This window comes from Saccopteryx bilineata, chromosome 1 (assembly GCF_036850765.1).
Source record: "Saccopteryx bilineata isolate mSacBil1 chromosome 1, mSacBil1_pri_phased_curated, whole genome shotgun sequence".
Taxonomy (NCBI): Eukaryota; Metazoa; Chordata; class Mammalia; order Chiroptera; family Emballonuridae; genus Saccopteryx; species Saccopteryx bilineata.
Window position 1 is genome coordinate 226,385,234 of NC_089490.1, and position 27,840 is coordinate 226,413,073.

Here is a 27,840-nt window from a genome sequence, read left to right on the forward strand (position 1 = left end):
GGTGGATGCCTATCAGGCACATGCGGAAATTTGTTTCTCTGCCTCCCTACTTCTCACTTCAGAAAAAAAAAATACAAAAAAAAGGCAAACCATCCAAATGAAAAATGGGCAAAAGATATAAACAACCAACAAGGAAATCTGCACAGCCCAAATGTATAAAAAGATGCTTAACCTCATTGCAAACTAAAGGAGATAGCATCCATCCAATTAGCAAAACTGTAAAGTCTGACAGTACCAAGTGTAGGTAGAGTTAGGGAAAAGGGGGAGCTCTCAGATTGCTGATAGGAAGATAAAGGGATTCAGTTCTTGGGGAGCGAGTGGGAAACATTCAATCAATTAGGGGACTGCTGGTACTTACCAAGTTCAGAAAACAGGATGCTCCAGGCAGTCTAGTTACAACACAAAAATCCAACAGCCTAACAGAGGATAAACACTGGGATCTCGTACAATGGAATACTGAATAATTGTTAAAATAACTGACACAGAGCTACATTTGACAAGACCTCTTCAAGCCTAACAAATGCAAACACTCTCCCAATCTCATTTTTGGAAGCCCTACGCTGAAAGCCCCACTCTTTCAAAATAAAACATCGCCATATTGAATGAGCTTTTTCCAATGTTTTCCCCCCTTTAATCTCTTGGGAGTTTTCACCATCGGGGACCAGCCCTCACTTTCTTAAAACTGTCCTGACTTTTAGCTTTCAGCACTAAAAGCTGCCACCCTGAATGCCTGACGGTGAGCTGGTCACAGTTATAGTTTTCAGATTCCAACTGCCAGAGCTCAGAAATGCCACCACCAGGCCAACCGACACCTGGCCTCCGCCTCTCATGTCACCTCTGCTCTTCTACAAAATTCCGGGGGGGAAAGAAGGCTCCCGTCAAACATCAAAATACAGAATTCCCTTATTCTTTTCCTCATAAACAGCCAGCTTCACAGCACTCACGTTGTTTCTGGAACAAGGAGACAGAGCCACTGGCCTGAAGTGCACACACAGCACCTGTGTTTCCTCAATGATCTGACGCTATGCTCCCAGTGGGCCCGGAGGCCGGCTCTGGGCTGCTTCAGGGAGCTTGCGTTCATTCCAAGAGATTCTCCTTGTACCCCGTGACTGTTACAGAGAAAAGGGAAATCCAACCTGTCCACATCCTCACGCCAGTGCCCGGAGACACGGCCACAGAAGGAAAGGAGGGCCAGTTTCTGAACACAGGCTCTTACCTGGCCCCCGATACCTGCATCTGTCAAAGACAGCGGCTCTGTTTTGGCAACTGCCTTGCAGGGTTTCTGGCAACATGCATAACTGAAGCCAGTACAAGACGTGTGCTTAGCACCAGAATCTGTCCCACCTCCAAGCTGTCAGCCACCAAGCCTCGCAGCTTCCTGTAGACCTTTGCTTAGGGAACCTTCTAGTTAAAGGATGACACAGCCCTGGTCAGAGAACTCAGTTGGTGGGTGTCGTCCCTACACGCAAAGGCTGTGGGTCAATCCCTGATCAGGGCATATACAGAAACAGATTGATGTTTCCGTCTCTCTCTCCCCCTTCCTCTCTCTCTAAAATCAATAAATACATTTAAAAAAAATAAAAAGAGAAATGACTGCAGAGATGTGCAGGGCGGGGAGCAGTTGAGTCTCCTTCTGTGCCAAGACCCATCATCCTAGGAGTGGCGTGAGAGGCAGGGATGAGGCCCACACTGACTAACAGACCAAACTCCAATATTCCAACAGGATTTGTCTTTTATTGGTATTAATATTAAGCCACTTCCCAGCAGAAATGCTGTAACAAGATTAAGATTTGGTTTCTAAAGGTAATAAAATAACAACGACATCACAGAAAAAGCATCGGGAACATTCTTTGCAGAAAAAATTGGCCTTTCTTCTCCAGCCAGAGTGACCAGGTGCTCAGTGTCATTCTGGGCACGAACTCCTGGTCTCGTTAACACGGGCACACCTTCCTTAGTCTTGGCCATCAGAGCATTCCAGGCTATGAGGCGTGACCAGGCAGTCTTCCTTGTCCCTCCCTCGTCACGTCCTTTCCTCAGTTTATCCCGAGCCACTTCCCATGTTTCCTGTCGGTGAGGCGAGTGCTCAGGAAGGGATGAGCCATGGTCTGGTGACAAAACAACTAGCACCAAAAAGCTGGTTCTTCTTCACGAAGTAAACACAGTACTTTTGAATTATCATTAATTTTTTTCTAAGGAAAAAAAGTCTTAAAAAATATATGGCACTAGAGTGGAAAACTAGATGACTGCATCCAGTTACAATTTCCTACAGCGTTGAGCGACAGCACTCACGTGTCCCTTCAGATGTAGAGCTGATGGGAGGCCAAGGTGTCCATGAAAGGACGCACCAGGTTGTCCGTGGAGAAGTAGAAGATGAGTCCGAACGTGATAGAGATGGGGAGGGCGGGCAGCGCCTTCTTGAACACAGCGAGCAGCAGCAGGGTCAGACACAAGCCCTGTAGGACACCAGGTGAGGGGGAGGCGGTGACATCCGGTCAGGGTGGGGAGGAGAGAAACAGTCCAGTCCCTGGGCCAAGAGCTTGTCAAGGGCTTGTTGGACAATAGCCCTGGACACCTATCACTTTCCCTGGTCCTCTCAACAGCTGCAAGGTGCCCGAAGGCAGGAGTTCTCACGCCCAGCATAACAACCTGCACATTAACGGGTAAACCAGAAACCAGGCCTCCTGACTCCTAGATACTGCTGCCTCCACCAGACTACCTTCCCTGCCTGGCTAGAGTAGTGACAGATATGACCTGATGACAGCACGCCTCCACTTGGGCGACAGGTTTACAGGAGAATTGGAAGGGCTCAACTGAAATGCCAGCAAGGGTCCTAGCAGTGGACACCAAGGGAATCAAAGATGCTGTGTGACTCCTCCGCTTGGAAGACGGTCCAGTGGTCGCCCAGCTGTCCCTGCCCCAGCAGACCTCGACAGTGGTCCAGCCTGCGGAGAGGGAACCTGAGTGCCCGCGTCACCCTCAGACAGAGCAGGGCTTCCATCAGACAGTCCAGAGGTGGAGGATCCTGGGGTCCCACCACCCATCCCTGGTACACACCGTGGGCACATACAAAACTCCAAAGAACTGATCCTCAGCCTTAATGTGCCATACTCCGCCCAGGGTTCACCATGGCAGGGCCCTGAGCACGCCCCACTCAGAGCCTCTGCCACTGAGACGCCATCATCATAGGGCGTTTCCACCATCGTGGGTACCTGTCCACATTAAGTGACTAGAGGAATCTCCAAATTTCATTTGCTGGTGCCCAAAGGATGGGGTCCTCCTCCTGAGCCCTGAGAGAAGCCTGGGATTCAGAAACTCGTGGTATCAGGATGGCATGGAGTGAACACACTGCCCCAGAGTCAGCGACCTGAGTTCGAATCACAGCTCGTGTCCTCACCAGCACTGTGCCCACAGGCAAAGCCTTAACCTATTTCCTCTTCCAGCAATCTCAGGTGTTGTGACACAAGTGCACAAAGCTGGCCCAGCACTTGCCACCATGGCATGTGCGCTCAGTAACGTCAGTGTCCTGTGGTCATGCCCCCGGCACCCTGTCACAGCAGCTTGTTGATACCAGAATTTCCTGTGCACTGCAGTCTCATGCTGAGGGCCTTGCAAACGCCACCCAGCCCCCACTACTGCTGCCCCTCCCAGGGCCACAGCATCTGAAAACTCCCTTGGGATCCTGGGCTCCTCATGAAGATTCCCAGAGCCCCCACTGCCCACTTACGATGAGAATGGCCACAAAGCAGGCCAGCGTGGTGTTCCAGTCCCCACTGCCCGTGGCTGCCGCCTTGCCCACCAGCACGCTGTAGAAGATGAAGTCTCCAAGGCCAAGCTTCACCCCCCCTGTATGGAAGACAGTAAATCCATCATCTCAGTAACCCCGAGAGGGAGCGGCAGAGAAGGTGGACAGCAAATAGCCAGGGACCCAGAGTCTGGGCACTCATGGGGCCAGCTGGGGTAGCTCTGCCACTCAGCCCACCTCACCTGGACTCTGGGACAAAGACTGGCTGCACTAGGAAATCAGAAGCCAGCGGTTAAGGGACTGAGTGGCTTGTAATCTGGGCTGTGAAAAGTGGGCATGTCTGATAACTCTGGTAAAACTGAAGCTTGGTACTTACTCAAGAAAAAATCAAATAAAATGCATTGTCTGGGGTTGGTGGGAGGCTATACAAGATAATGCTGAGTTTGACTTATCAGCATTTTTTAGGAAATTTAATTTCACTACTTGTAAGAATGTGTATATCACCCAGGATCCTCTGGAGACCCTTTCCCCGTAAAAAGATAAACAGATTTGTAATTAGCTCATCCATTGTTGGAAAGTGAATGAAGCTTCTAGAATGCTTTCATGTTTCCTTTAGTACAGCTGCCCCTACACACTTGCATAGGATAATTTTGTTCACTACAGACAATAAAAATGTTTACATAATACACCTGAGTAGGCCTGCTTCAAGAAAACTGCTTACCCCGTCTGCTCACGCCCTACACCTTCCAGGCTCTAGTAAGAAGCAGCCCCTTCTTGGTCGGCCAGCGTCTGTCCCCAGCTGTGGATGCACCTCTGGGAGCTCCACTTAGTCCTCGGGGAACTCTCTCAGGCTCCCTACACCTGGTCAAGAACCCCGCTGGTGCTCCACACCCCCTATTCTCCTTCCCAGGCCCCCCGACACGATGTTTGTGATCAGAGCCACATCTGTGACGTGAGTCCGACCAGAGCCGGGCACCCACCATTACAGGGCCAGCACACAATGGACGCTCAGCGAGTGTTAAGAGCACACTTTAGCTGGAATGGGAAAGCCCCTGGCCTGCCAACACGACCCTACCTTTGCAACTCTCTCCTTAACTTGCACCAGGGCCTGTCTGATGAGAAAGGAGGGCCTCCCTTACACCGCCTCCTCCTCGGACTTCCTGGAGCCCCACCCCCACCCTCCGCCCCAGGCCCCAGCAGACCACCTGGACACGGGCACCTTACTTTCCTCCTCTTCCTCCAGCTCCTCCCCTGGGTAGCCAGGCAGGGAGGGCTCAAAGACTTCAGGGTATGAGGGCTCCCCCAAACTGTCATAGGAGTCTTCTGGGGGTCCAGTAAGAGAAGGCAGCCGTCACCACCACGGAGATGGGGAGAGGACAAGGGAGAGAGACAGAAGTCCAGTCAGAGGGGTCCCCCTGAACCCAGGGCTTCCCTTCCCTCACCCACCAGCCCTGACACAAGGAGGAAGATTCTTCCGTCCGCAGAAGAGAATGGAGCTGAGGCAGAGGGTCTAAGGCCCATCGTCATTCAATCCCAGGATGCCGGGAGGGCAGGTTTTCCCTCTCCCACCCAGACCTGTGTCTCCCAGGGACGATGGGCCAGGCTGAGCTGCATGCAGGTGAGAAGCTGCCCCAGTGACAGAGAGCCACCAGGCCCCCGACACTCACCCATCTCTGGGTCATAGGGGAGCTGAAGGGCTCCCTGAGAGGAGGGGTCCAGCTTGGCCATGCCCACCGTCCACACCATGGCGGCTGAGAGAAGAGAAAAGGGTCAAGCCTCAGGTGGGGCTACCCATGGCTGCCCACGGGCCTGAGAGCCGGGTGGGCCCATCTCTGTCCCCAGAAGCCTGCGCAGGACCTACAGTTCCGTGATGTTTGTTTATATCCCATTGTTAGGAGGCCACTGGGGGAGGGGTCCAGACTCACTGACCAGGTATGGGCAGACAACGACTTTTCCTGTCTTTTCTTGACTTCTCACAAAAATAATGGTAATAATATCAGTGAACAGTTTGGTGAACTAATTGTGTTTTCGTTTTACTGTGGTAAGGAACATGTAACATAAAATGTATTATCTTAACCACTTTTAAGTGTACAGTTTAACAGTGTCAAGTATTCTGTCCCCAGATTTTCCTAAGGCAGGAAAATGCCGCCTTGTGACAGAGGGCTTCCCTGACCGCCTTATACAAAATAGCAGGGCCCACTACCCAGAAGTTCTTACGCTGTGTGCTGTCTTCTTTCTACAGAGTATTCGCCTTGTGACGTCTGTACTTGTCTGTCTGGCTCCTGTCTGGCTCTCCCCCTACAATCTAAGCTCCATCAGAGCAGAGATGGTGAAAGTCCAGGCACCATCTCAGTCCTTCCACAGGTGGGCTCAATGCCTCCTTGAGACACGCCTGGAATGTGCTTTCTCCCTCAAATCTTCATTTGTTAGATTATCCAGAACTAACTGTCCCATTAACCATTTTCCAGGGAACCTTACAGCCAGCTAAGCCCAGGGATTCAAACTCTCTACTTAAACAAATGCCACCAGCAACAGACAGGAGGGCATTCAAACCACAGGTTTGTGAACTCCGGGAGGCCTGGGCCCACATGGGCCTTTTCTCCAGTGCCCAGCACAGTGCCCGGCACAAAGTGGGGCTCTGACACACATTTGCTGAATGTATACATTAATCCCAACCCCTACACCTGGCCTGAGCCCAGGGGCATCCCACGTGCCTTCCCTTCAGAGATTTAACTTCAACCAGCCATGCAACTGTGGAGGAAGCCCAGTGAAAGGCAGACACATCCTGTTCCTCCCTAAAGAGACTCTCTCCAAAGCCCCTCCCCCTGGATGGCGGAGGGGGTAGACATGGGCTCCCAGAATGCTGTCTGAACCCACCATATGCCCACCACTGGAAGCCAGAAGGGATGTGGCTATGGGGCCCTTCTACTCTTACCTTTCCAAGCTTCGTCTTGTGTAACAGCAAGATATTGTCTGCTGTCTTCTCTGAAAGGTAGAGACCCTCCTGGAATCACCAAGGCCACCTCTTCCTTCCTTTGGTCAGGGAAAGGTCACACTATCTACTAGACAACTCTGAAAGCCACAGCCAGGAAGCTGCCCCAGTTCCCATCATGGGCAGAGAAATGGGGGCCACTCACATGAATATATCAGGGCAGGAAATATGGGCTCGTTTCTCTCCTGGGCAGTCTCCACCAGCATTCTCAGTGGCCCTTTGGGGCACAGCACAGCCACAAGATCTGGGAAAGCAAAGGTAAAAAAGACATTTACTCCCAAGTTACCCCTAAAGAAAGGAGCCAGGCCTCTAACACCACCCTGAACGTGAGGCTCTCAGGATAGGCCCTGCCGTCCTATCACCTAACCCACAGGTCTCCAGCCAGTCCCATGAGTCTGCACCTGCTGGAGCCCACAGCGGGGTCTGAAGGCCAGCCTCAAACAAGGAAGAGGATTAACCTGGAAGTCCCACTTTCTGGGCCCTCAAATGGAAGAAACAGTACTGGTCATGGTAATCACACTAATACTAAGTAAACAGCAGCTTAGGCTTTGGATGCTCATTAGTTATAGGTACTGTGCCCTTCCATGCTCAATAACTGACAGTGTATCAAGGGCATTAACAGTGTGAGTGCCCAGTAAATATTTGCTATTATTAATAGCCACATCGATAGTCATGAGTCATGAGTCAATGAGACCCCACATGCTTAACAAAGGCAAATGTCTCAGAAGGGAGACTACCCAGGCACCTCAGGGAGGGAGGACAGGACCTTCTCAGCGTCTGCCACATGTGCCACAGTGAGGACTTGACCCTGGATGTTGACCCCACTGTCCGCCACCAGGCTCTTAGCTGGCCTATGCTCATTTACCGTACACAGAGATGGCACCCAGGATGACCCACGCAGACCATTCTGGGAGGTACTTGATGAACACCAAGGCCATGAGTGCGCTGATCATGATGAGATAGGCCTGCTGCAGCACCAGGGGGCCCTTCCAATGGATGCACACCATGCCCACTGCCCCGAAGTTCCAGACAGTCAGGAACAGGGTGGGGTAGTCCATGGCCACGTTGTAGGTCTTGAGCACTTCCCTGTAGGACCCAAGTCAAGCCCACCAGAGACAGGACACTCAGTGGAGAGGTTAGACCCTGATGCAATTCAACACCCTGCTTCTCACCCCTTAAGTCCCAATCTGGGTTTTTCCAATTTCTGGTTTCATTGACTAATATCCTCTTCCTCATTTCCATGAGCCCTACAACTAACCACTTGAAATAGTTTTTGGAAAAAGGAGGGGAGTAAACCATCTCACACTAGAGTTGGTCCACATAAACAGGCACTGGCACAACCTGGAGGCTCCTAGTTCCTGGGAAAGGTCCTGGTATTCCCTCCTGTCCTTCCTGTCTCCTTGGGCCCATGGGTCAGATTGATACCCCAAATCCAGGACAACAGGTCCCTTTACCATCAGTTAGGAAGACTGGAATGTAAATTTTGAGGGCTTCTACCCTCCTTGAGTTCACAGAGTGCCTGCTCCATGATGGCTCTGCTTATTTGTTTTAAGTCAGAAACCAAAAAGACCCACGTGGCCACCGTGGAGCCCACTTCCTGTGTCACAAGAAGGCCTTGTGTCAAGAGCAGCCAGACTTTTGAAGCAGAAACACTGGGGAGAGTGTGAAACCCAAGGGTGCCTTTCCTCACCCAGCTCCTCCATAGCCACTCGTGCCACAAGGGGATTTGGCCCCGAGGACCCTGCAGCTCACCAGCTGCCACTCACCCGAGGTAGATATAGGTGAAGAGGAATAGCAACATCAGAGAGGACATGATCAACCAGCCATGGATAAACTAGACAAAAAGACAGGAAGAAAAACCACACGGTGTTCCCAAGCCGCATATCACAAAGCCCTCAGGTTCTTGGAACCGATGCCTAAGTTTGAAAATCTTTCCTCATTAGGCTCCTTTGTGATTATGTTGGAAGGTACTGAGTGGCCGTTTTCCAGATAAAGAGGGCACAGAAATTCAAGGAGTTCTCTCAAGGTCACCCAGCAAGTGAATGAAGGAGACGAAACTCCTTTAGGTCTGAACACCTGGACCTGTACTCACTCAGAAAGGACATGCTGCTGTCTCCCACACACCAGGCACACTCTAGGCTCTAGAGGTAGGGCTAGCAGTCTCTGCCCACATGTGCTGCATTCCAGTGAGAGGGCAATTAGATGATACATAAACATAGACTATCACTGGTAGCTAAAGGTTACAAAGAAAACAAATTGGCGCCTGACCAGTGATGGTGCAGTGGATAGAACATCAACCCAGGATGCTGAGGGCCTCGGTTCGAAACCTCGAAGTCACCAGCAAGAGCAAGGACTCATCACCTTGACCACAGGCTTACCAGCTTGAGAGTAGGGTCCCCAGACTGAGCAAGGGGTCACTGGCTCAGGTTGAGCTCCCTCACCCCCTCAAGGCACATATGAGAAGCAATCAATCAACAACTAAAGTGAAGCAACTACAAGTTGATGCTTCTCATCTCTCTCCTCCCCACTGGGGGAAGGAGAGAGAAAACAAATTGGCAGGATAAAGTAACAGACGATTCACTGGGGTATTGATTTAGATAAAGTGGTCAGAACAGGCTCTTAGGGAGCTTCTTTTTTTTCCCATGGATTTGAGAAAGGGAGAGAGAGGAGGGGACAGAGGGAGGAGAGGGAAGAGAGAGGGGAAAAGAGGGGGGAAAAAGAGGGGAGGGAGAGAAGCATCAACTTGTTGCTCCATTTAGTTGTGCACTCATTGGTTGCTTCTCCTATGTGCCCTGACTGAGGATTGAACCTGCAACCTATGCATGCTATGACAATGCTCTATCCTCTGAGTCACTTGGCCAGGGCCGAGGGAACTTCTTTTGCACAGAGTCCACCAGGGAGTCCCTTTCCACCTGAGGGTCTACAAACGTTCCTCTTCTCCTGGCCAAACTTGGGAGGGTCAAGGATAAGGGTAAGGCTGTTCCTAAGCCAGTCCCCAGGTCAGCCATCAGTGGCACAGTGTGACACTCCTTCCAGTCTCCCTTCGCTGAGGACAGACCCAGCTCAGCCACTGGGGATCTCAGGGAGGACCTGGTCTACCAGAAGTGAAACCAGTGGCCTTGGTCAGGCTGTGAGCAGCTGCCTTTGGAATGTACTGACACTCTCTATCCTAACCACTATTTCCGGCCTAAGGCCACTGTCATCACCTAAATGTCATGGGACCTGCAAGTAAACCTCACTGAATGGTCCTGCTGATTGGTCACCTGACACCTGCTGACCACAGTAGGGCCGGCTTCCACATCTCTGTGCTTCTGGCTGGTTTTCATTTGTGCTGTACCCTCTGCTCTAGACCAGCAGCCCTCTACCCTGGTCCCACCATCCACCACCCTCCTGGGGTTCATTTACCCAGGTAAGTTATTTATTGATAAGCTTCAGCTCCCAGACACTTCCTGAAAGCCCCTCCTGTTGCTCACCCACCTAATCATTCCCCAGCTGGAAGGGCTCATCTCTTCAGACTGAGCCTCCTCATGGCCCCTACCTGCTCCACAGATGGCAGCAGCCTGAACACAGCACTGGCAAGCCTGGGTGTGAACGACTTTAGACTGGGTAATGCCTAGTTCAGCTTCCTTCCAGCCCTCAGGGTTTCACAACCCAAAACCCAGCTCTAAAAGCTTATGGCACTTCTGGGGACAATGCCCATGATGTGAGCCGGGTGGACTCCCCTCCTCAACCAGGTCCTGGGGCTGGGGGGTACCCAACCAGTATTGAAGACCCTAGCACATTGTCTGTACATCCCCAGCTTAAAGGGGAATGGGAAAATAAAAATAAACCTGGAGGGGAAGTATGGGGTAAAGGGAGCCTAAAATAGAACATCTCATTTCTTCAGCAGGAGAAGTGAGATAAAATGAACTGAATACAAGAAGTGGCACTCTGAACAGTGCAAGGAGGAACTCAATTAAGTGGGATTATGTGTAAATTTAAAAGAGTAGTGGGTAATCCATGGAAAGGGCAGCAGTGGGGTGGTAAAAGCACTAAATATCAGTCTATTTTGCAGAAAAAAAGGAACTCTGATTTTTTTTAAGCCAATGGTTGTCATGATGGACAGGCAGGAGAAGAGAGGGGCAAGGGAGGGGCGGGCAGGAGGAGGGGCAGGCAGTGTACAGGTCTAGCACTCACCTTGTAGCAGCGGTACTTGTAGAGCACGACCAGGAAGATGGTCATGACCACGATGACACTGATCATGATAAGAGTGTTGAGCACAGAGTTGAGGAGGCGCTGGCCCACTGAGGGTGTGTCCTCAGTGAATGGTGTATAGATGCTGAGGGAAAAGGCAAGGGCCTGGTGCTCACTCCCTGCCCGTTCTACATGCCCCCCAACCTGAAGGAGGTGCCCTGGGACACCCGCCCCGGTGGAGTGCTGTCTGCCATCCCCACCAGCTGCCCCGCCTCCCAAACCACCTCCTGGCCCCCTGACCTCAGCCTGATGACTGGGCCCAACATTACAACGGGAAAGGGCTTCGATGACCTTACAAAGGTTCCCCTTCCCCACACCGAGAAAACCCTTCTTTGGAGGTGCCCACCCCCAACTCCACTCTGGTCCAGGGAAACCTGTAGTTTCCCACATCCCCTAATCATCAGCCCCCGCTGGCCTAGAGCATGCCCCAACTCCTACCCCACCCAACATAGCCCAGCAGCTGCACACTCACTAATTAAGTCCCTGAAGCCTCGCTGTCCAACCTGGACTGCCGGAAGGAAACCGCCTGCAAAGTTCTCAAGAGCTCCTAATACTTTTCACCTGCACTGCTCTAAGTCCCCAGAATACTATAAGCTTCCTGGGGTGGGGACTTCGCTCTCTGCTCTTTTAAAAAACAAAACTTAACAACTGCCTAACTAAAGGTGCAGTCAAGTAGGGGGAACGTCGTCTCATTTTTCTATGCTGTTGCTTTTGCCCATCTGAGTTCTTTTTACTAAAAGAAATGCAATCTCCCTCACAAGGCTGGATGTGAGCTGAGATATCTGGTCCAGCTACATCAGTTGACATTCCTGGGAGCAGAGGCCCAGAGATGAAGCAACTTGTCTGAGGTCTTACAGTGGCAGGTGGGACAGCTGTGCCTGAGACCTGGCACTTGGGACACTGAACTCAGTGCCATTTGGTAGGAGTGTGCCTCCGACAGTAAAACCCAGAGGGCTAGAGTGGTGCACTGCCGCGAGCACTGTGCTATGTAAGCCTTTATGTGGATTAACTCAATTCTCCCAGTAATCTTCATCAAACCCATTATACAGATGAGGAAACTGAGGTGCAGAGAGGTCAGGAATGTGCCAAGACCAGCGTATGGGATCTTCATCCCTGCTCCTTACTGCTGCTGGCTTGGAGTTGCAGGACAAATGGCCAGAGGAGGCCAAAACCCCCTGACCAAGCCCCCACGCCCCACCCTGCCTGGGCCCCCAACTCACAGCTGTCCATTCTTCTCCGTGTAGAAGCGCACAGATTTGATGGTGGCCACCACCACAATCATGCACAATGTGACAGGCACAAAGAGCATGATTACGTGCTTTGCCCCATATTTTAGGGTCAGCTCCTCCTCCAGGCCCGGTGGCCGCCCAGGGACCCCACTGTAGACATAGCGGTCAGGGTCCTCCTCATGGTCCTCCTCGCTCTCCTGGCTTCTCTGTAGGAAACCACACTGTGAGGGCCATGGAATACACCCAAAGGGTGACCCTCCGATGTATTGTATGGGTATTTTGAAAGAAGAAACGAAGTTTACATGTTGCTTTCCAGATGTAAGAGCCAGTCCACAGGGTGTAGTTTAGATTTGGGAGTGTTGGAAATTCCAAGGCATTTGAAAAGTTGGTACTAACCACCACAGGTGCAGGTGGGAGGCGCAGTCACCATAGAGCAGCATGGTTTGCAGGCTCACGACTTAATGGCTAATGAGTTTGGAACACGTCTAAAGAGCTCTCCTAGACCTCGGTACAGGGACTCAGGATGTTGCTCATTTCTGTTCACATGGTCATACTGACTTGGGAGGAGACAGGCCACATGATAGCAGAAACCAGAGAGTATAAAAACTTTTGGTTGACAAATCATAAACTAGAATGATCCAAATACATAGGGACGCCCTGGCCGGTTGGCTCAGCGGTAGAGCGTCGGCCTAGCGTGCGGAGGACCCGGGTTCGATTCCCGGCCAGGGCACACAGGAGAAGCGCCCATTTGCTTCTCCACCCCTCCACCACGCTTTCCTCTCTGTCTCTCTCTTCCCCTCCCGCAGCCAAGGCTCCATTGGAGCAAAGATGGCCCGGGCGCTGGGGATGGCTCTGTGGCCTCTGCCTCAGGCGCTAGAGTGGCTCTGGTCGCAACATGGCGACGCCCAGGATGGGCAGAGCATCGCCCCCTGGTGGGCGTGCTGGGTGGATCCCGGTCGGGCGCATGCGGGAGTCTGTCTGACTGTCTCTCCCTGTTTCCAGCTTTAGAAAAATGAAAAAAATAAAAAATAATAAAAAAATAAAAACAAATACATAGGGACTTTCTTTGATTATAGATAAGACAGTGGGAATTTGCAGAGGAAGAAATTATTTTAAATTTTTGCACCCCAAAATCAAGCATGCAAAATTTGCACTCTGAACCAAGGAGGCTAAGCAGGTTAAGCATCTGGGAGGAGCTGGGCTATGGGAAGTCAGGAGAGCACAAACAGGCGAGCAGGGAACGGGCGGGCAGGATGCCTGCCAGAGGCTGGCACCAATGAATCCATAAGAATTCGTTCTGGAATTGTGGCAATTCAGAGTCATTAGCTGCCTTGGTAATTACATTAACAGCCAAAGAGAAAGCCAAATGAAAGGAAAATAAAAAATGACTATTGCGTCTGATCTGTGGGGGTGCAGTGGACAGAGCACTGACCTGGAACGCTGAGGTCGCTGGTTCAAAACCCTGGGCTTGCCTGATCAAGGACATATGGGAGTTGATGCTTCCTGACCCTCACCCACCCTCCCTCTCTCTCTCCTCTCTAAAATAAATAAATAAAATCTTTATTTTTTTTATGACTATTGCTTTGGTATTGATGCTATGCATAGAATCCAATCTACATACTCAGCTGAGAAAGAAAAGAAAAAATTGTTAATGAATGGGAACTGAAACAACTAAAATGCACAACTCCAGGAGATAAAAGATGAAGAAACTAGCAAGAAAAGGCTAAGGAGTGGCTGTGTGGTGACCTTGAACTGGTGAGCTCTTGCTGGAAGCACAAAGGAAGACAGAAGAAATGAGCTCCTGTTTCAGCAAGGGGGATTAAGGCTAACTAATCCCCATGTAAAAAAAACTTCACATGGAAAAGTTTTTAAATACTATAAATGGCCTGACCAGGCGGTGGCACAGTGGATGGAGCTTCAGACTGGGATGTGGAGGACCCAGGTTCGAGACCCCGAGGTCACCAGCTTGAGCATGGGCTCATCAGGTTTGAGCAAAGCTCACCAGCTTGGACCCAAGGTCACTGGCTCAAGCAGGGGGTTACTCGGTCTGCTGAAGGCCCACGGACAAGGCACATATGGGAAAGCAATCAATGAACAACTAAAATGCCCCAACGAAAAACTGATGATTGACACTTCTCATCTCTCCGTTCCTGTCTGTCTGTCCCTATCTATCCCTCTCTCTGACTCTCACTCTGTCTCTGTAAAAAAAATAATAATAATAATTTAAATACTATAAATGAAGAATGAAATTCAGATGCTGTTTTGTCCTGATGGGTAGGGAAGTAGCTTGGCTAGGTGACCCTCCCAAGTACATCCTCCATTTCATGATGTTATAATTTCCTGCCCTATGGGCTGCAGAGGTAAGATCACAGTGCAGCCCTCCCCTCCTGCTATGAACTCAATGCTTGACCCTCCAAAATTCAGATGTTGAAACCTAACCCCCCAATGTGATGGTGTTAGGTGGTAGGGACTTTGGGAGGTCATTAGGTCATAAGAGTAGAGCCCTAACAAATAGGATTAGTGCTTTATAAAAGGGACCATGGAGAGGTTCCTCACCCCTCCCACCAGGTAAGGACACAGAGAAGACAGCTGCCTATGAACAGTAAGTGGGCCCTCACCAGACACCAGATCTGCTGGCACCTTGACCTTGGACCACCCGTCTCCAGAACATTGAGAATTAAATGTCTGTGTTTATAAGCCACCCAGTCTATGGCATTTTTATTACAGCAGCCAGAATGGAGTAAGACACATCCCCAGTTCAAAAGTCAAATATGACTCAGATATAGTCATCTCTTGGTCACCACATCTGCCATTTGCCAAAAAGGATCCCCTCTAGCAGTTTGCCTCCTGCTGTCCTTGGGCTTCTGTTACCTGTCCCAGTATCCAAATTCACTTGCACTAGGAAGATGAATCTAAGGGGGTAGGAGCTGGAGTGCAGAGACTCATTCAGCTCAATGCTGTCAAACTTTAACAGGCTGGGAATGTGCAGAGTCTACTATAAAGCCCTCACAGACATGAGATCTGCCATGGCAACCATCCACCTTTCTGGCCAATTCTCACTTTTACTTTCTCCTCCCTTTCGCACTTGGGAATGTCTGGTTTCCATCCAACAGGCACAGGAACCCAAGGGGCCTGTTTTGAGGCCTCAGCCCACTGGCAGAAACCTACCCATTGGGTAGAATTCTCTCCATCCTCTGGGCTCTGCCTGACTTCCTGGCAGAAGCGAGGTGTGGGGCTCTCAGCTGACATCAGGGACGTCCGTTCATCGCACACTTCTTCCTCACTGTCAGAGGCCATGAATGTGAGCATGGCCCCGCCTCCAGAAGTACCTGAGAAAATAAACAAAGGAGACTTCATTCCATTTTTCTTGAGGCAAAGGCAATGGAGGGCTGAGGGGATGGCTTGAGGTGGCTTTAAGACTTGGATATAGGTCTTACCCTGCAACAACATACCAGGACACCATGTCAAATAACTGCTGCAAAGCATCAGTCCTCAAGAGCCACCATTGAGGCTGCAATGGACTAGAGATGGACTAGCCTTTGGAAATCCAGGTCGCAGGAGGCAAAACACCCAACTAGAGAAGTCAGGGTCACTCCAAACTGTCAACACACTAATTCATTCAATCAACAAACATCTGTTGAACACCTATAGTGTGCCAATAACTATGTTGGGCTCTGGGAATACAAAGATAAGTAAAAGGCACACTTTTATCCTTAAAAACAAACAAAAACCATCCATTGTGACAAATTTTATAATCCAAGTCTTTGCTAAGTGGTACAGAAGCACAAGGAAGGGTCTAAACCCCAGATCAGAAATGCTTTCTAGAGAGGTAATATTGTCTAATGGAGACAGATTATCCCAGGTGGGAAGGAAGGGTATGAAGACAGTTCCAGTCAGGGCCTGGCCCTGCCAAGTGGGGATGTGCAGGTCTGACAGGTCTCCTGTGCCATGTTTAGGAGCTATATGGTGCTCCCACAAAGACAGTGTGACAGATAGATAAGATCTGTGCTTAGAAATGTTAGTCTGGCCTGACCAGGCGGTGGAGCAATGGATAGAGCATCAGACTGGGATGCGGAGGACCCAGGTTCGAGACCCCCAGGTCGCCAGCTTGAGTGCAGACTCATCTGGTTTGAGCAAAGCTTGCCAGCTTGGATCCAAGGTCACTGGCTCAAGCAAGAGGTTACTCGGTCTGCTGAAGGCCCGCGGTCAAGGCACATATGAGAAAGCAATCAATGAACAACTAAGGTGTCGCAACAAAAAACTGATAATTGATGCTTCTCATCTCTCCATTCCTGTCTATCTGTCCCTGTCTATCCCTCTCTCTGACTCTCTCTCTGTCTCTGTAAAAACAAACAAACAAACAAAAAAGAAATGTCAGTCTGGCCACTTCCTGAAAAAGGCGTAAAGAAGGGACAGACTCCCTTGAAGGAGTCAGCAGGATGGATGCAAGTGAGGGGACAGGACCCAGAAAGGGTCAGGAAGTAAACAAATAGGAACAGATGTGGGGATAAAATAAGGACAGAGTCCAGGATGAGGCCAGGCATGGAGTGAGATGGGGAGATGGGAGAGAATTGTCTTGGGAGAAGACTAGGAGCTTCGTCCTGGAGTCTGGGTGCCTGTGGGGTCAAAAGCAGAAGTGTTTAGGAGGTGGCTCAGTGCCTGGGTCTGGAGTACAAGGAGGGAAATGAGAGTCCTGAATTTAGAAGTGGCCAAAGCCATGCCGGCAGTGAGACCGCTGGGGCGCATGTGTGTGTGCACGTGCATGTGTGAAAGTACAGCTGAGGGAGGACCCACAGTAAGACTCAGGCTAAAGAGACTACACAGGAGGGAGGCCCGTCCCGAAGGCCACTGTGTTGTCCTGAGCAGTGTGTATACACAACAGGACCATACAGAAGCCAGTGCAGCCCAAAGGGGCTGGGAAAGCTTCACACAGCTTTCACTGCCTCCTGAAAACCCTCAGGGCCGAACTTCATGCCACACAGATGGCCAGGTGTGCCCTCTGCCAAAAGTCTGTCTCCAAGTAGGTTACTCCCCTAATTTATAATTTTCAAGCCAGCAGGTTCCTTCTGCCAGGGTCTGCAGCTGCCACTCTTTCTGAAGACAGCACTCAGGTCTATGGTCTGCATTATTCCCACATGGACTTTTTTTTTTTTTGTACTTTTCTGAAGCTGGAAACGGGGAGAGACAGTCAGACAGACTCCCGCATGCGCCTGACCGGGATCCACCCGGCACGCCCACCAGGGGCAACGCTCTGCCCACCAGGGGGCGATGCTCTGCCCCTCTGGGGCGTCACTCTGCCGTGACCAGAGCCACTCTAGCGCCTGGGGCAGAGGCCAAGGAGCCATCCCCAGCGCCCGGGCCATCCTTGCTCCAATGGAGCCTTGGCTGCTGGAGGGGAAGAGAGAGACAGAGAGGAAGGAGGGGAGGGGGTGGAGAAGCAAATGGGCACTTCTCCTATGTGCCCTGGCCAGGAATCGAACCCGGGTCCCCCGCACGCCAGGCCGACGCTCTACCACTGAGCCAACTGGCCAGGGCCCCCACATGGACTTTAATTCCATCAACCCTTAACCAAGCACATGACAGGGCCTAGCTCTCTCTGTCCACCTTGCTGCCTTGGACCCATTACACAGGGCTCCCTGTTGAGCTCACAGAGTTTTCAAATGGATAAGCTCCTGGGTTTAGGGCAGATAAGTGTGGGAGCAACAGCAGTAGGAAGCAAGTGAGATGACTACAGGAGGGGGTGCCAAGGACATGGCACTTCTGGAGTTCAGATCAAGAGAGGGACAGTTAATCTTCAATTGGCTGTCAGGATTAGATGTCTCAGGTCTCAAGAAGTAAGAGGGATGAGAAACAGTAAGGTAAGGAATCGCTTGCAGGGAATGGAGACTGGGACATCCCAGAAAGAAGAAACCTCCTGTGTTGAAGGGGGAACTTACCAGGGCCAATTCTCATAAGCTGTTTTGCTTGAAGCATGAGGACCTGGGAGGCTGTGGTGGGAGATGAGGGAGGACAGGTGGTGGACCATCCCAGGGAAGGCATGGTGCCTGATCGAGGAGTAAGAGCTGAATCCAGCAGAGGGTTCTCAACAGTGAATTTATGAAAGCAAGATGCCAGCCAAGCAGCATTCTCGAGGTGGCATGTGGGCCTCCCCCTCTCCACTGGGATCACCCTAGGACTAGGCTAGGGCCTGGGCCACAGGAGGGTTGACCTACTTAGTGGCCAGGTCTTGGAACCAGCAGTGTCTAACCAAAGGAGCCCAATTTGGGGGACACAGCTTTTAGCCCCAACACACCGAGAGACCTTGAAAAATTCCGAGCTTGAGTTCCTTCATCTAATGGAGATCCAAGAGACCTTTCAAGTCCCATCCTCCTCTGTGTTACCAGTCTTACTAGGTAACTCCTAAATTAATACCTGCTTGGACCCAACAGTTCCCTCATTACTCACTCTGGCATCAGTGAATCCATTCCTACTTAAGAGGAGTACCCAAAACAAAGACATGGCTGAGTTTTCTCAAAATCACAGACCCCTAAATGATAGCATTCCATCTGTAGGAGAGCCTCAAAAACTAGGGGTGGCTCTTTTTTTTTTTTTTAATACTGTTCTGCTTTTCTTGACTCTACATAGCCAATAGTTTCTTTTATTATTATTTTTTTTTTAATTTACTTTATTTTAGAAAGAGAGGAAGGGGGAGAAGGAGAGCAAGAGAGAAACACTGATCTGTTCCTGTATATGCCCTAACCGGGGATCAAACCCGCAAGTAACCTTGGCACTTCTGGATGACTCTCTACCACAGGGCCAGGTGCCTCTCCTACTACTATTTTCCAGCACATCAGTTTGGTTTCAGGTGTGAATTAATAATGTAGTTACAACCTCCCACCTTTTGTCCCCCCCTCCCCCCGGGCCTGTGATTTAGCTTTGCAATGTTTAGAGCAACAGATTAGGACTCCCTGGATCTAAAATCTGATAAGGTTCAAAGTCACCTGGGAATGGGGTGACCAGGTCCTGTGCTCTTAAACACTATGCTAGGCTGCTTATTTAATATGCATATCCCCAGGTTCTATCCTGACCAAAGGTCCAAGGGTCTGCACTCTGAGACAGTCCCTCGGTCATTCTCAGGTTGGTATCAGACCTTCCCTGAGGACTGACTGCCCCTGCCAGGAAATCAGGTGCCCCAGCCTGGACATCAGGCTCAGAACTGCCAGTGTCCAGTTACAGTCCGCCTCCCTGTCCCCTGGGCAGGTGCCTCACCCACCTAACTTGGCACCCCACTGCTCTGTACTACTTGCTCACGAAATGGGGGAAGTGACGGGAGGAACAGTCCTTTCTCTGAACACCCTGTGTCTGGTCAGAGAGCGGGAGAGGCGGAGGAGAAGACTAGGGAAGTTTCAAGGAAAGAAGAGAGTTCTCAGGCTGCAAAGATCCCCAAGCAATGCCCACCGCGGAGGAGGGTGTGGGGCACTGGGCCTCAAACACCCTGGCACACACTGGACCTGCCTTTCTGAAGGCAGGAAAAATCAAAAGCTTCCAACCATTCATACCTTTTGATCTTGAAATGCTATTTCTTGGAATTTTCCCTAAGAAAATAATAAAAGATGTTGTTGCATTTATTTATAATTGTAAAAAAAAGTGAAAATAAATGTCCTCTGATAGAGCTATTGGAAGTTTATTATATGATCACTAAAAAAGTCTTATTTCAAAGAATATTTAATAATATGAAAAAATACAACAGGTTGTTAAACTGTTGGTATAAAACTTTGCATACCCATCTGAATTTTCCCAGAAAATGTATAAAGGCCTGGCAAACAAAATGTTACATAACATAAAAGGAGGTTATCTTTGGATGGTGAGATTGTGGGTGATTTTTACCAAATATTTTTCTGCATTTCTAAAGCTTCTATAATAAACATGGATTTCATTTGTAGGTGTTTTTTTTTTTTTTTAAGCTATTAAGCTTTTCAAAGGGAAACAGTAAGTGTCAATATTTAGCCCAATTTTCTTCTAGTCCTGCCTCCTGCACCCCTCCCACTGGGCTGGAGGAGCGGATGGGTTCGTTACCTAGCTCCCGAAGGAGAGCAGAGCAGCTGGGCCCGGGTCCTTTCGCTTCACAATTGGAACTAGAAGCCTAATGGGATCTGAGTCCTTGGAGGGAAAAATCACCACCCAAATCTGTGCGGATAAACAACCTTCCTGTTAGATGTTTGTCCACCTCAGAGCAGCAATGACGTCAATCCCATCAATCCCGAGGGAGGCTGACTCACAGGCAGGTGGGGGTTGGGCTGGGTGAGTCTCCTACCACAGATATCAAATCCTGTCACCTACATAGCAACCAGCGCTCCATTCCCTGAGGGAGCTGCAGGAAAACACAGAGGAGCTAGTGGGGGCAGGGATGTCCAGTGCAAGATGGTGTTGTTCCAAAACCCTTCCCAGAACAAAGTGCGGCAGCGGAAAGCTGTCGTGGGTTAGAATGCAAAATCAAATGTCCAAAGTAGCCACTGCTCACGCCCATCATACAGCTGAACGGGACAGAAACGCTGAAATCGCCAAAACAAGCGGCTCTGACCCAGAGAATCTCCCCAACGTGCTCGTGTCAGTGGTTTCTGCAATTATTACGGAAACCCGGTGACCCAATTTCTTCAACTTTCTTTCGATTTCAGAGAAATGTTAATGTTTTGGTTTTGGGGTTTTTTTTTTAGATTTTATTTATTCATTTTAGAAAGAGAGGACAGAGAGAAAGAGAGAGAGAGAGAGAGAGAAGGGGGTAGGAGCAGAAAGCATCAACTCCCATATGTGTCTTGACCAGGGAAGCCGGGGTTTTGAACCGGCAACCTCAACATTCCAGGTCAATGCTTTATCCTCTGCACCACCGCAGGTTAGGCGAGAAATGGCAATGTTTTGACCTTAAAATTTAAGGTCAGTGGACCTCAGCAGGAACCAGATTTTAAAATGCCATAATTAACACTGGTGCCTCATGGAAAAAGCTGGAAATTGTAATTCCCAAGCTTTGGGAGTTACTGTACACACCACAACACTCAGGGTTGCAAAGAAAGGTTTGGGTCCCAAATACTTCGTTGTTGTTGTTGTTGTTGTTGTGTGTGTGTGTGTGTGTGTGCGCGCGCGTGCGCATTTTGCAGGCCTACTTGAAAATTTTCCCTCATCTGTGGCATTAAGCAGGCCACATTCTATGGTCACAGCTCACAGCGCTCCCATGACTCCTGGGAAGTTCCCAGTCTTCCTTACACCAGGAAAAGGGTTTGCTAAGGTGAGGAAATAACCTTAGAATTTTCCTTAGAAATTCCCACAGCTTCCCTGCATGTCTGTGTCTGCAGCCCCAGGCACCTGACCATGTATTTGGCCCTGGATGACTTTCAATCACATGTCCATCTAGCCCAGCCCATACCATGATGGACGTCATTTGCTGGATGGCTCTCCCCCCCAGCACAGAGGAGGAGGCTTCTGCCAGTGCTGGGGTCTGAGTCCCACAGGGGGGCCCGATTTACAACTCCACTCTCCCAGGCCAGAGGCCCCAGGGCACTCTGACGGGGTCTCTTGAACCTGGATCCAGTCCGGCCTTTCCTACTTAGCAATGCCCAGTACCTAGGCTGATTTCTCTCATTTTCTGAAATAGCCTAGAAACATGGCAGTTTGGGTGAACTGATGGAGGGAAGCCATGGTCCTAGCATGCATGCTACCTTTGCCTAAGGCCCAGAAAAAACATCTTTAATGAGAAGCAGCAAGCCAGTGGTCAAAAGCTGAAGCTTTGGGAATTGACAAGGCTCCAATTACCTAGCTGTGACCTGAACCACATATTCCCTGGCTGCATAACCTCAGACAACTTACTTAACTTCATATGGCCCACTTCCTCTTCTGGAAAAAGTGGAATAGGCACACCCTGCAAGAGTACTGTAAGAACTAGAGATAGTGTGCAAAGCGCCTGGCACATAGCAGGTGTTCAATAATGGCAGTTACAATGAAGATGACATAGAGGGACACAGTGAGAGGGGATAGTGGCAGTCTGCTGGTGCCCCTCTTAGAAGGGGCCCAGGGCACTCTGGCCACATGAACATTTTGTCACATGAAAGGGCATGTCCAGAGAATCAATGTCAGAGCTAGCGAGGACCTTAAAGGCCATGTAGTCAGCGCCCTATTTCATAGTTAAAGAAACTGAATCCCAGAGGAACAAAGGAAGTGCCAAGACCAAAAGCCAGCTATAATTCAGGTCTCCCAACTGCCAGTTGAGGTGCTCTTCCCTACCCACAGAGTACCTGTGAGGGTCATATATTGGGTGGCCCAGGGCCTGGTCACGCAGACAGCCCACACAGCACCCACATGGGGCTCCCTGGGTACATACCCACATTCACAAGGCACATGTCTTTTCCATGGGCACGTATGTGTCTTTTCTTTAATACATAGCTTCTCCGAAACACAAACAGGTCATGAATTATAAATACTCTCCAGATCACCTATATAACCCTACAGACTCAGTAGTCTCTCTATTGCCCCAATCACACACGCCCGGCCTGGGGGCCTCCCCTGCTATTAGTGCTCTACATGGGGGCAGAAGGGCTGTGGCTCCAAAATGGGCATGGCACAGGAACAGGGGGTGTCCACATGTGGGCATGTGGCAGGAGTCAGGGCACTGCTTCTCTCGGTCAAAAAGGGAGGAAGGGCAAGTGTCCTGTTATGGCGCTGGTGCAGTAAATAACGGTCTACATACCAATCAAATCCAGTTTCCCAATAATATGAAGAGAAAAATCTGAAGGCATATTAACAGAAAAAAACAGGACACAAACCTTCATCTCCAGTTTCCTCCTACCTCTAATATCTTAACAGATGAATATATATGGATGTACATGAAATGCTGTAAGAAAATACAGTGGTTATCACTGGGTTGAGGGCTGAAGGGCTCTTAAACTCGCCTGAATTTTCTAAAATGAACACGTATTACTTTTATTTTTAAAAAATCAGCAAGTTGCTGGTTAAGGTATAGCAATTTTTCTTTCCATGTTTCAGAAGGCTATTTTGGCATTGACAGTTGAGCAACCCACTCTCCCAGACGATGAAGAGGTTGGACAAAATCAATCTCCGTCCTGGACATCTGGGGGTTTTTTTATTAAAAAAATTTATTTTATTTTATTTATTTATTTTTTGTTTTGTTTTACCCTAACCCTAACCCTAACCCTAACCTACATCTGGTCTTTACTAAGGACTGATTGGAAATTACTCTTTCCCTCCACCACCTCCAGGCCTGGCTGATTACACAAGGCTGGAAGTCCAGGTCAGGCTGGCCAACCCAAGGTAAGAACCTCCAGGTGCCAGCTGGTGGAAGCCTGGAGGGCGTGTGAGCCGCAGAGCCCTAACATTCTTCCCCACCAGTCACTCCCCCAGCTGCTGGAGTCAGGGAACAGGTGGAAAGACTTGCAAACATTTGTTGTCTTGTCAGTCCTCAACTACACAGTGTCCTAAGTGAAAGCAACAGCTGAACACCAGCCAACACTGTCGTTAGTATAAACATGCACATGACCTACACACACTGCTTTGGTTTCTTTTTTAAAAATATGCATATATATATATGTACATATTAATTTTTAATTTGTTAATTTATTTTTTTGTTTTGTCAGGTAGTCAGGAGACTACATACATAGACATTTCCTGGCAGTGCCACAGGAACATGGGTGGGGGTGAATGTGGAAAACATCTTGCACTAAACTCAAAAGATTAAGAAGACACAGCCAGCTGGGATCAAATCCTGATGCTCAGTCACTGAAGCCACATAACAGGAAAAGCTACTTAACTCCCTGAACCTCAGTTTCCCCTTCTGTAGGGTAAAAATCATAGCCTCCACAGTGTGACTGAAGCTCTTAAGATAATTGTGACAATTACTATACAAAACGGTTTATTGTATATGACAAACTTCATACAGTAAAGTACGTTATGTCATGATCATCATCAATAACTTAGAGAGAGGCCAAGGTAGGTGGGGAATTCTTATTTGGCAAACACTGCTTGTGCTGTGGGACTGTGAGCAGGCATAGAGGGAGCTGAGGATGTGGTGACAGGCATGACAACCTGCACTGGGCCTCCAGGCACATTTGAGTGGCAGTCTCTGGCCAGGCTCCTCCTTGTCCTGCACTTTCTCAAGCTGACTGGAAAAGGGCACTGATCTCTGATACATGCACCAAGTAAGGCTCTAGACCTGGTGCATGGGTACCGCAACAGCAAATGATATATAATTCTCCCTGAAAATCTGAAACAATCTCCATCCTATTCTGTAGCAACATACCTCCAAGCCCTCACTTGCTGCCCCTTCCCTAAATGCCTGCTCATGCACACAAGGCATGAACCTGGACAGCCTGCCGGCCATGATAGGTGGTTGTTGCAGCAACTCTAAGCTGGAGCCATGATCCCCAGCTCCTTCACCAGCTGGGCCATGAAAATACAGCTGCTGACATGTTTCCCACCCTGACACAACCACATTCACGCTGACATGGAGGGGAACCTGAGGCTCATACACCTGCAGCAGCTTATCCAGAGCCTTTAATTACTGCCTACGGTCTTGGCTGAAGGCCCAGGAGGCTCATGTGTCTACAGCAGGGGTCCCCATACTTTTTACATAGGGGGCCAGTTCACTGTCCCTCAGACCGTTGGAGGGCCGGACTATAAAAAAAACTATGAACAAATCCCTATGCACACTGCACATATTTTAAAGTTAAAAAACAAAACGGGAACAAATACGATATTTAAAATAAAGAACAAGTAAATTTAAATCAACAAACTGACCGGTATTTCAATGGGAACTATGGGCCTGCTTTTGACTAATGAGATGGTCAATGTGCTCCTCTCACTGACCACCAATGAAAGAGGTGCCCCTTCCAGAAGTGCGGCAGGGGCCAGATAAATGGCCTCAGGGGGCCGCATGCGGGTGTAGTTTGGGGACCCCTGGTCTACAGAATGAACTATGCACAGATCAGGGGCATCCATACTGAAAGCCAGGGTCTGTCCTGATCAAGTGACTCAGCACAGGCTTGGGAGCCCAGGATGTCAATTTTGAGTTAAGCGGGCTCTGCAACTGTTCTGGTGGGATGCTTCTCAGGTTCTCCACGTGCTAATGGGGGCTACAGTAAGTCCACCAATCAATAGTTCATACCTTAAAAGGGGAATACTTGTTAAGTCAATAGACAGGAGCATTTCATCCAACTGCCAAAGGGCTGAAGGATGGTCCTAGGGCTGGACAGCCAACTAGAGGCCAGAACAATGGGTTCTAAGCATGACTCTGCCATATACTACTTGGGCAACCTTCGACAAAGTCACTTTAGCTCTGTGGGCTGTTTCTTCATTGATAAAATATGGACTGAGACCCTGGAGGGATAGCTCAGTTGGTTAAAGCATCATTGGAAGCACAGAGGTTGTCGGTTCGATCCCGGGTCAGGGCACATACAAGAACAGATAGATGTTCCTGTCTCTCTCTTGCTCTCCCTTCCTCTCTCTAAAATCAATAAAATAAACATTTTTTAAAAATTGGGGCTGGGGCCTAACTACTGTTTCAGGTTCCTTCAGCTTCAAAATCTCGATTCTGGGAGTAAAAACAGCCACACACTTATGATCACGAAGTCGTCCTGGGTCCAAGACCTGACCAGCAGTTTAGTTCCTCATACACGCGGGAAGACCCCCCCCACACTCCCCTCTTGCCCCCGCAAAGCGGTGCCCAGGGCCCCGTGCCGCTGGCTCGCTGTCCTGGAAGCCAAGACTGTGCCAGCCAGGAGGGAAGAACACAGGTCCGAGTCCACAAGCCTTCCAGGCCCACGTGCGCTGCTCCTTTAAATACTCTGGCCCTTTAACAGCTCGCACCGCGCCCACCCTAGCGGGGAGTCAGGGGCTGGGAGGACCCGTCTAGGCTGAAGGCCCGAGGCCTGGGGGCCACGCCCCGCGCTCTTCCCACCCCCCAATTCCGGGCTGCAGCAGTCGAAGCTGTCCCGGCGCCCTCCCTGCTCCTGCCCCCACACCGGCCGCAGTGGCCCGGACCGCGACTCTCGCAGGGTCTGCAGCCCCGAAACTGCTGAGGGGGCCGCGAGCGGCCGCGGCGAAGGGCGCGCGTAAGGCTGAGAACGGCCGCGGGTCGCGGCTCCATCCGGTCCTCTGTGCTGCGGGCGCCTGGGCCCCAGCCGCTAGCCCCGGGTCCCACCCGCCTGCAGGCTCACCTGCTCTGCCGCGGCGCTCCGGCGCTGTTTACGCGGCTGGCCCTGCGCCCCGCAGACCCGGCGACGGTGCAAGCCCCGCCCCACCCAGGACAGGCCCCACCCATGTGGTGACGTCACGTCCCGCACCCAAACCCGGCCCCTACTGGAGCTGAGGCTCGCAGGGTCTTGGCCTGGCTCCTGTCAAGCCGCGCACAGGTTGGGTTAAACTCGACATGGGACTGGGCACTGACCTTACAAGGAGCGCAGGCCCGGCCTGTTAGAACAAGGGGGCCTGGCCGCACTGTGGGGCCGCAGTGCACTTTAGGTCCCCAGGTCCTACTTTTTCTGTATTCCTGCCACGTGATCGTCTTCAAAGCCAGAACGGGAGGGATAGGGAATGGACATTTATTGGGTCTCAATCATACGTGTTTACATTTTATTTGTCTTATTTCGTTTGTGAGAGCAACTCTGTGAGGGGCAGGCATTAATATTGCTTTTTTTACCCACAGGGGAATGGAGGTCTACAAAGACAAAGCTATTTTCTCAAATGTGCACGGGTCACGAGTGTCAGAACCGGAACTTGGGTATGGCCTGAGGAGCAGCCCTCTCTGACATGGTTCTGTGTCAGGGCATGAGCTGGGCTGTGACTGAGCGGTCTGATGTATTCATTCCCTTCATGGTTCTCCTTTGAGGTCATCACTCTCAGCTGCTTTTCACATGCTGGTTTGTGAGGGATGCGTAAGCCCCTTCCTGACCCTGACCTCAGTTTGGGAAGGGATGGCCTCTGCTTCAGGTTTTGGTGTCTAGGGATTGTGTTCTCTATGAACATGCTTTAGATATCAAACACTGCCCGGTAGACCATGTGGGATAGCGGGAACCACGTGAGCTTAAGAACCAGATTAACCTGAGTTTGAAATCCATTTCTTCTACTTATTTGCTGCAAGACTCGGGGCAATGACTTAACCTCACTGAGCTTCCATTTCCTCATCTGTGAAGAGATATAATAACACCCTTTATAGGATCATGGAGAGGATTCAAAGAGAGATAAGGGTGAAAGTGACAGGAGCACAGGTTACACTCTACAAATGTTAGTTGTCTTCCTTCCTCAACCTCTCTCCTCCATTTGAGGTGGGGTTTTGATTTGTTTGACATTGGAGTGAGACTGTGTTATTGTTCACAATCATTCTGCACCTTTCACTTCTGCGTATCATGCTTTTCTGTCCTGGTGAGATGTGGGACCCGTCCTGTGACTTTGACCAATGTCAACAGCGATGCTGCACAGCAATCTGGACAGAAGGCTCTATGATCCTGGGCAGGCTTCATCCTTCTTCTGCCAGGAGATGTTCCAGACAGAGGCTGCTCCGTGAGGCTCTGTTCACAGCTAACATGGGAAGGACATGTCACAGGAGCAATAAATAAACTTTCCTTGGGTTAAGCCACTAAGACCCAGAGTCACTTGTTACTGTAGCA

At 50.1% G+C, this 27,840-nt stretch overlaps 1 protein-coding gene across 3 annotated transcripts; it reads right to left on the bottom strand.

The window, feature by feature from the left end:
* Positions 1 to 1,714: 1,714 nt before the first annotated feature.
* PSEN2 (presenilin 2) lies at positions 1,715 to 26,482 on the bottom strand. Of its 3 annotated transcripts, none has more exons than XM_066237116.1 (11): positions 26,392 to 26,482; positions 15,365 to 15,525; positions 12,188 to 12,402; positions 10,911 to 11,052; positions 8,501 to 8,568; positions 7,600 to 7,820; positions 6,880 to 6,978; positions 5,410 to 5,493; positions 4,967 to 5,062; positions 3,725 to 3,843; positions 1,715 to 2,453 (listed from the first exon to the last, which is right to left on the bottom strand). In XM_066237116.1, exons 2-11 carry the CDS (start codon positions 15,503 to 15,505, stop codon positions 2,298 to 2,300), a joined length of 1,341 nt encoding a protein of 446 aa, XP_066093213.1. In that variant the 5' UTR covers positions 15,506 to 15,525; positions 26,392 to 26,482; the 3' UTR covers positions 1,715 to 2,297. The 3 variants fall into 3 exon arrangements, with proteins under 3 accessions (XP_066093213.1, XP_066093194.1, XP_066093204.1); XM_066237097.1 differs by having other exon boundaries at positions 4,967 to 5,065; XM_066237107.1 differs by lacking the exon at positions 26,392 to 26,482 and adding an exon at positions 20,252 to 20,381 and having other exon boundaries at positions 4,967 to 5,065.
* Between the last annotated feature and the right edge of the window lie 1,358 nt (positions 26,483 to 27,840).

Excerpts from the sequence above, each read along its gene's own strand:
- PSEN2 (XM_066237097.1), bottom strand. The coding sequence starts at position 15,505 with ATGCTCACATTCATGGCCTCTGACAGTGAGGAAGAAGTGTGCGATGAA. Across the intron at positions 7,821-8,500 it reads TTCACCTATATCTACCTCGG|GGAAGTGCTCAAGACCTACA; the intron begins GTGAGTGGCAGC and ends TGGGTCCTACAG. Across the intron at positions 5,066-5,409 it reads CCCCTATGACCCAGAGATGG|AAGACTCCTATGACAGTTTG; the intron begins GTGAGTGTCGGG and ends CTGGACCCCCAG.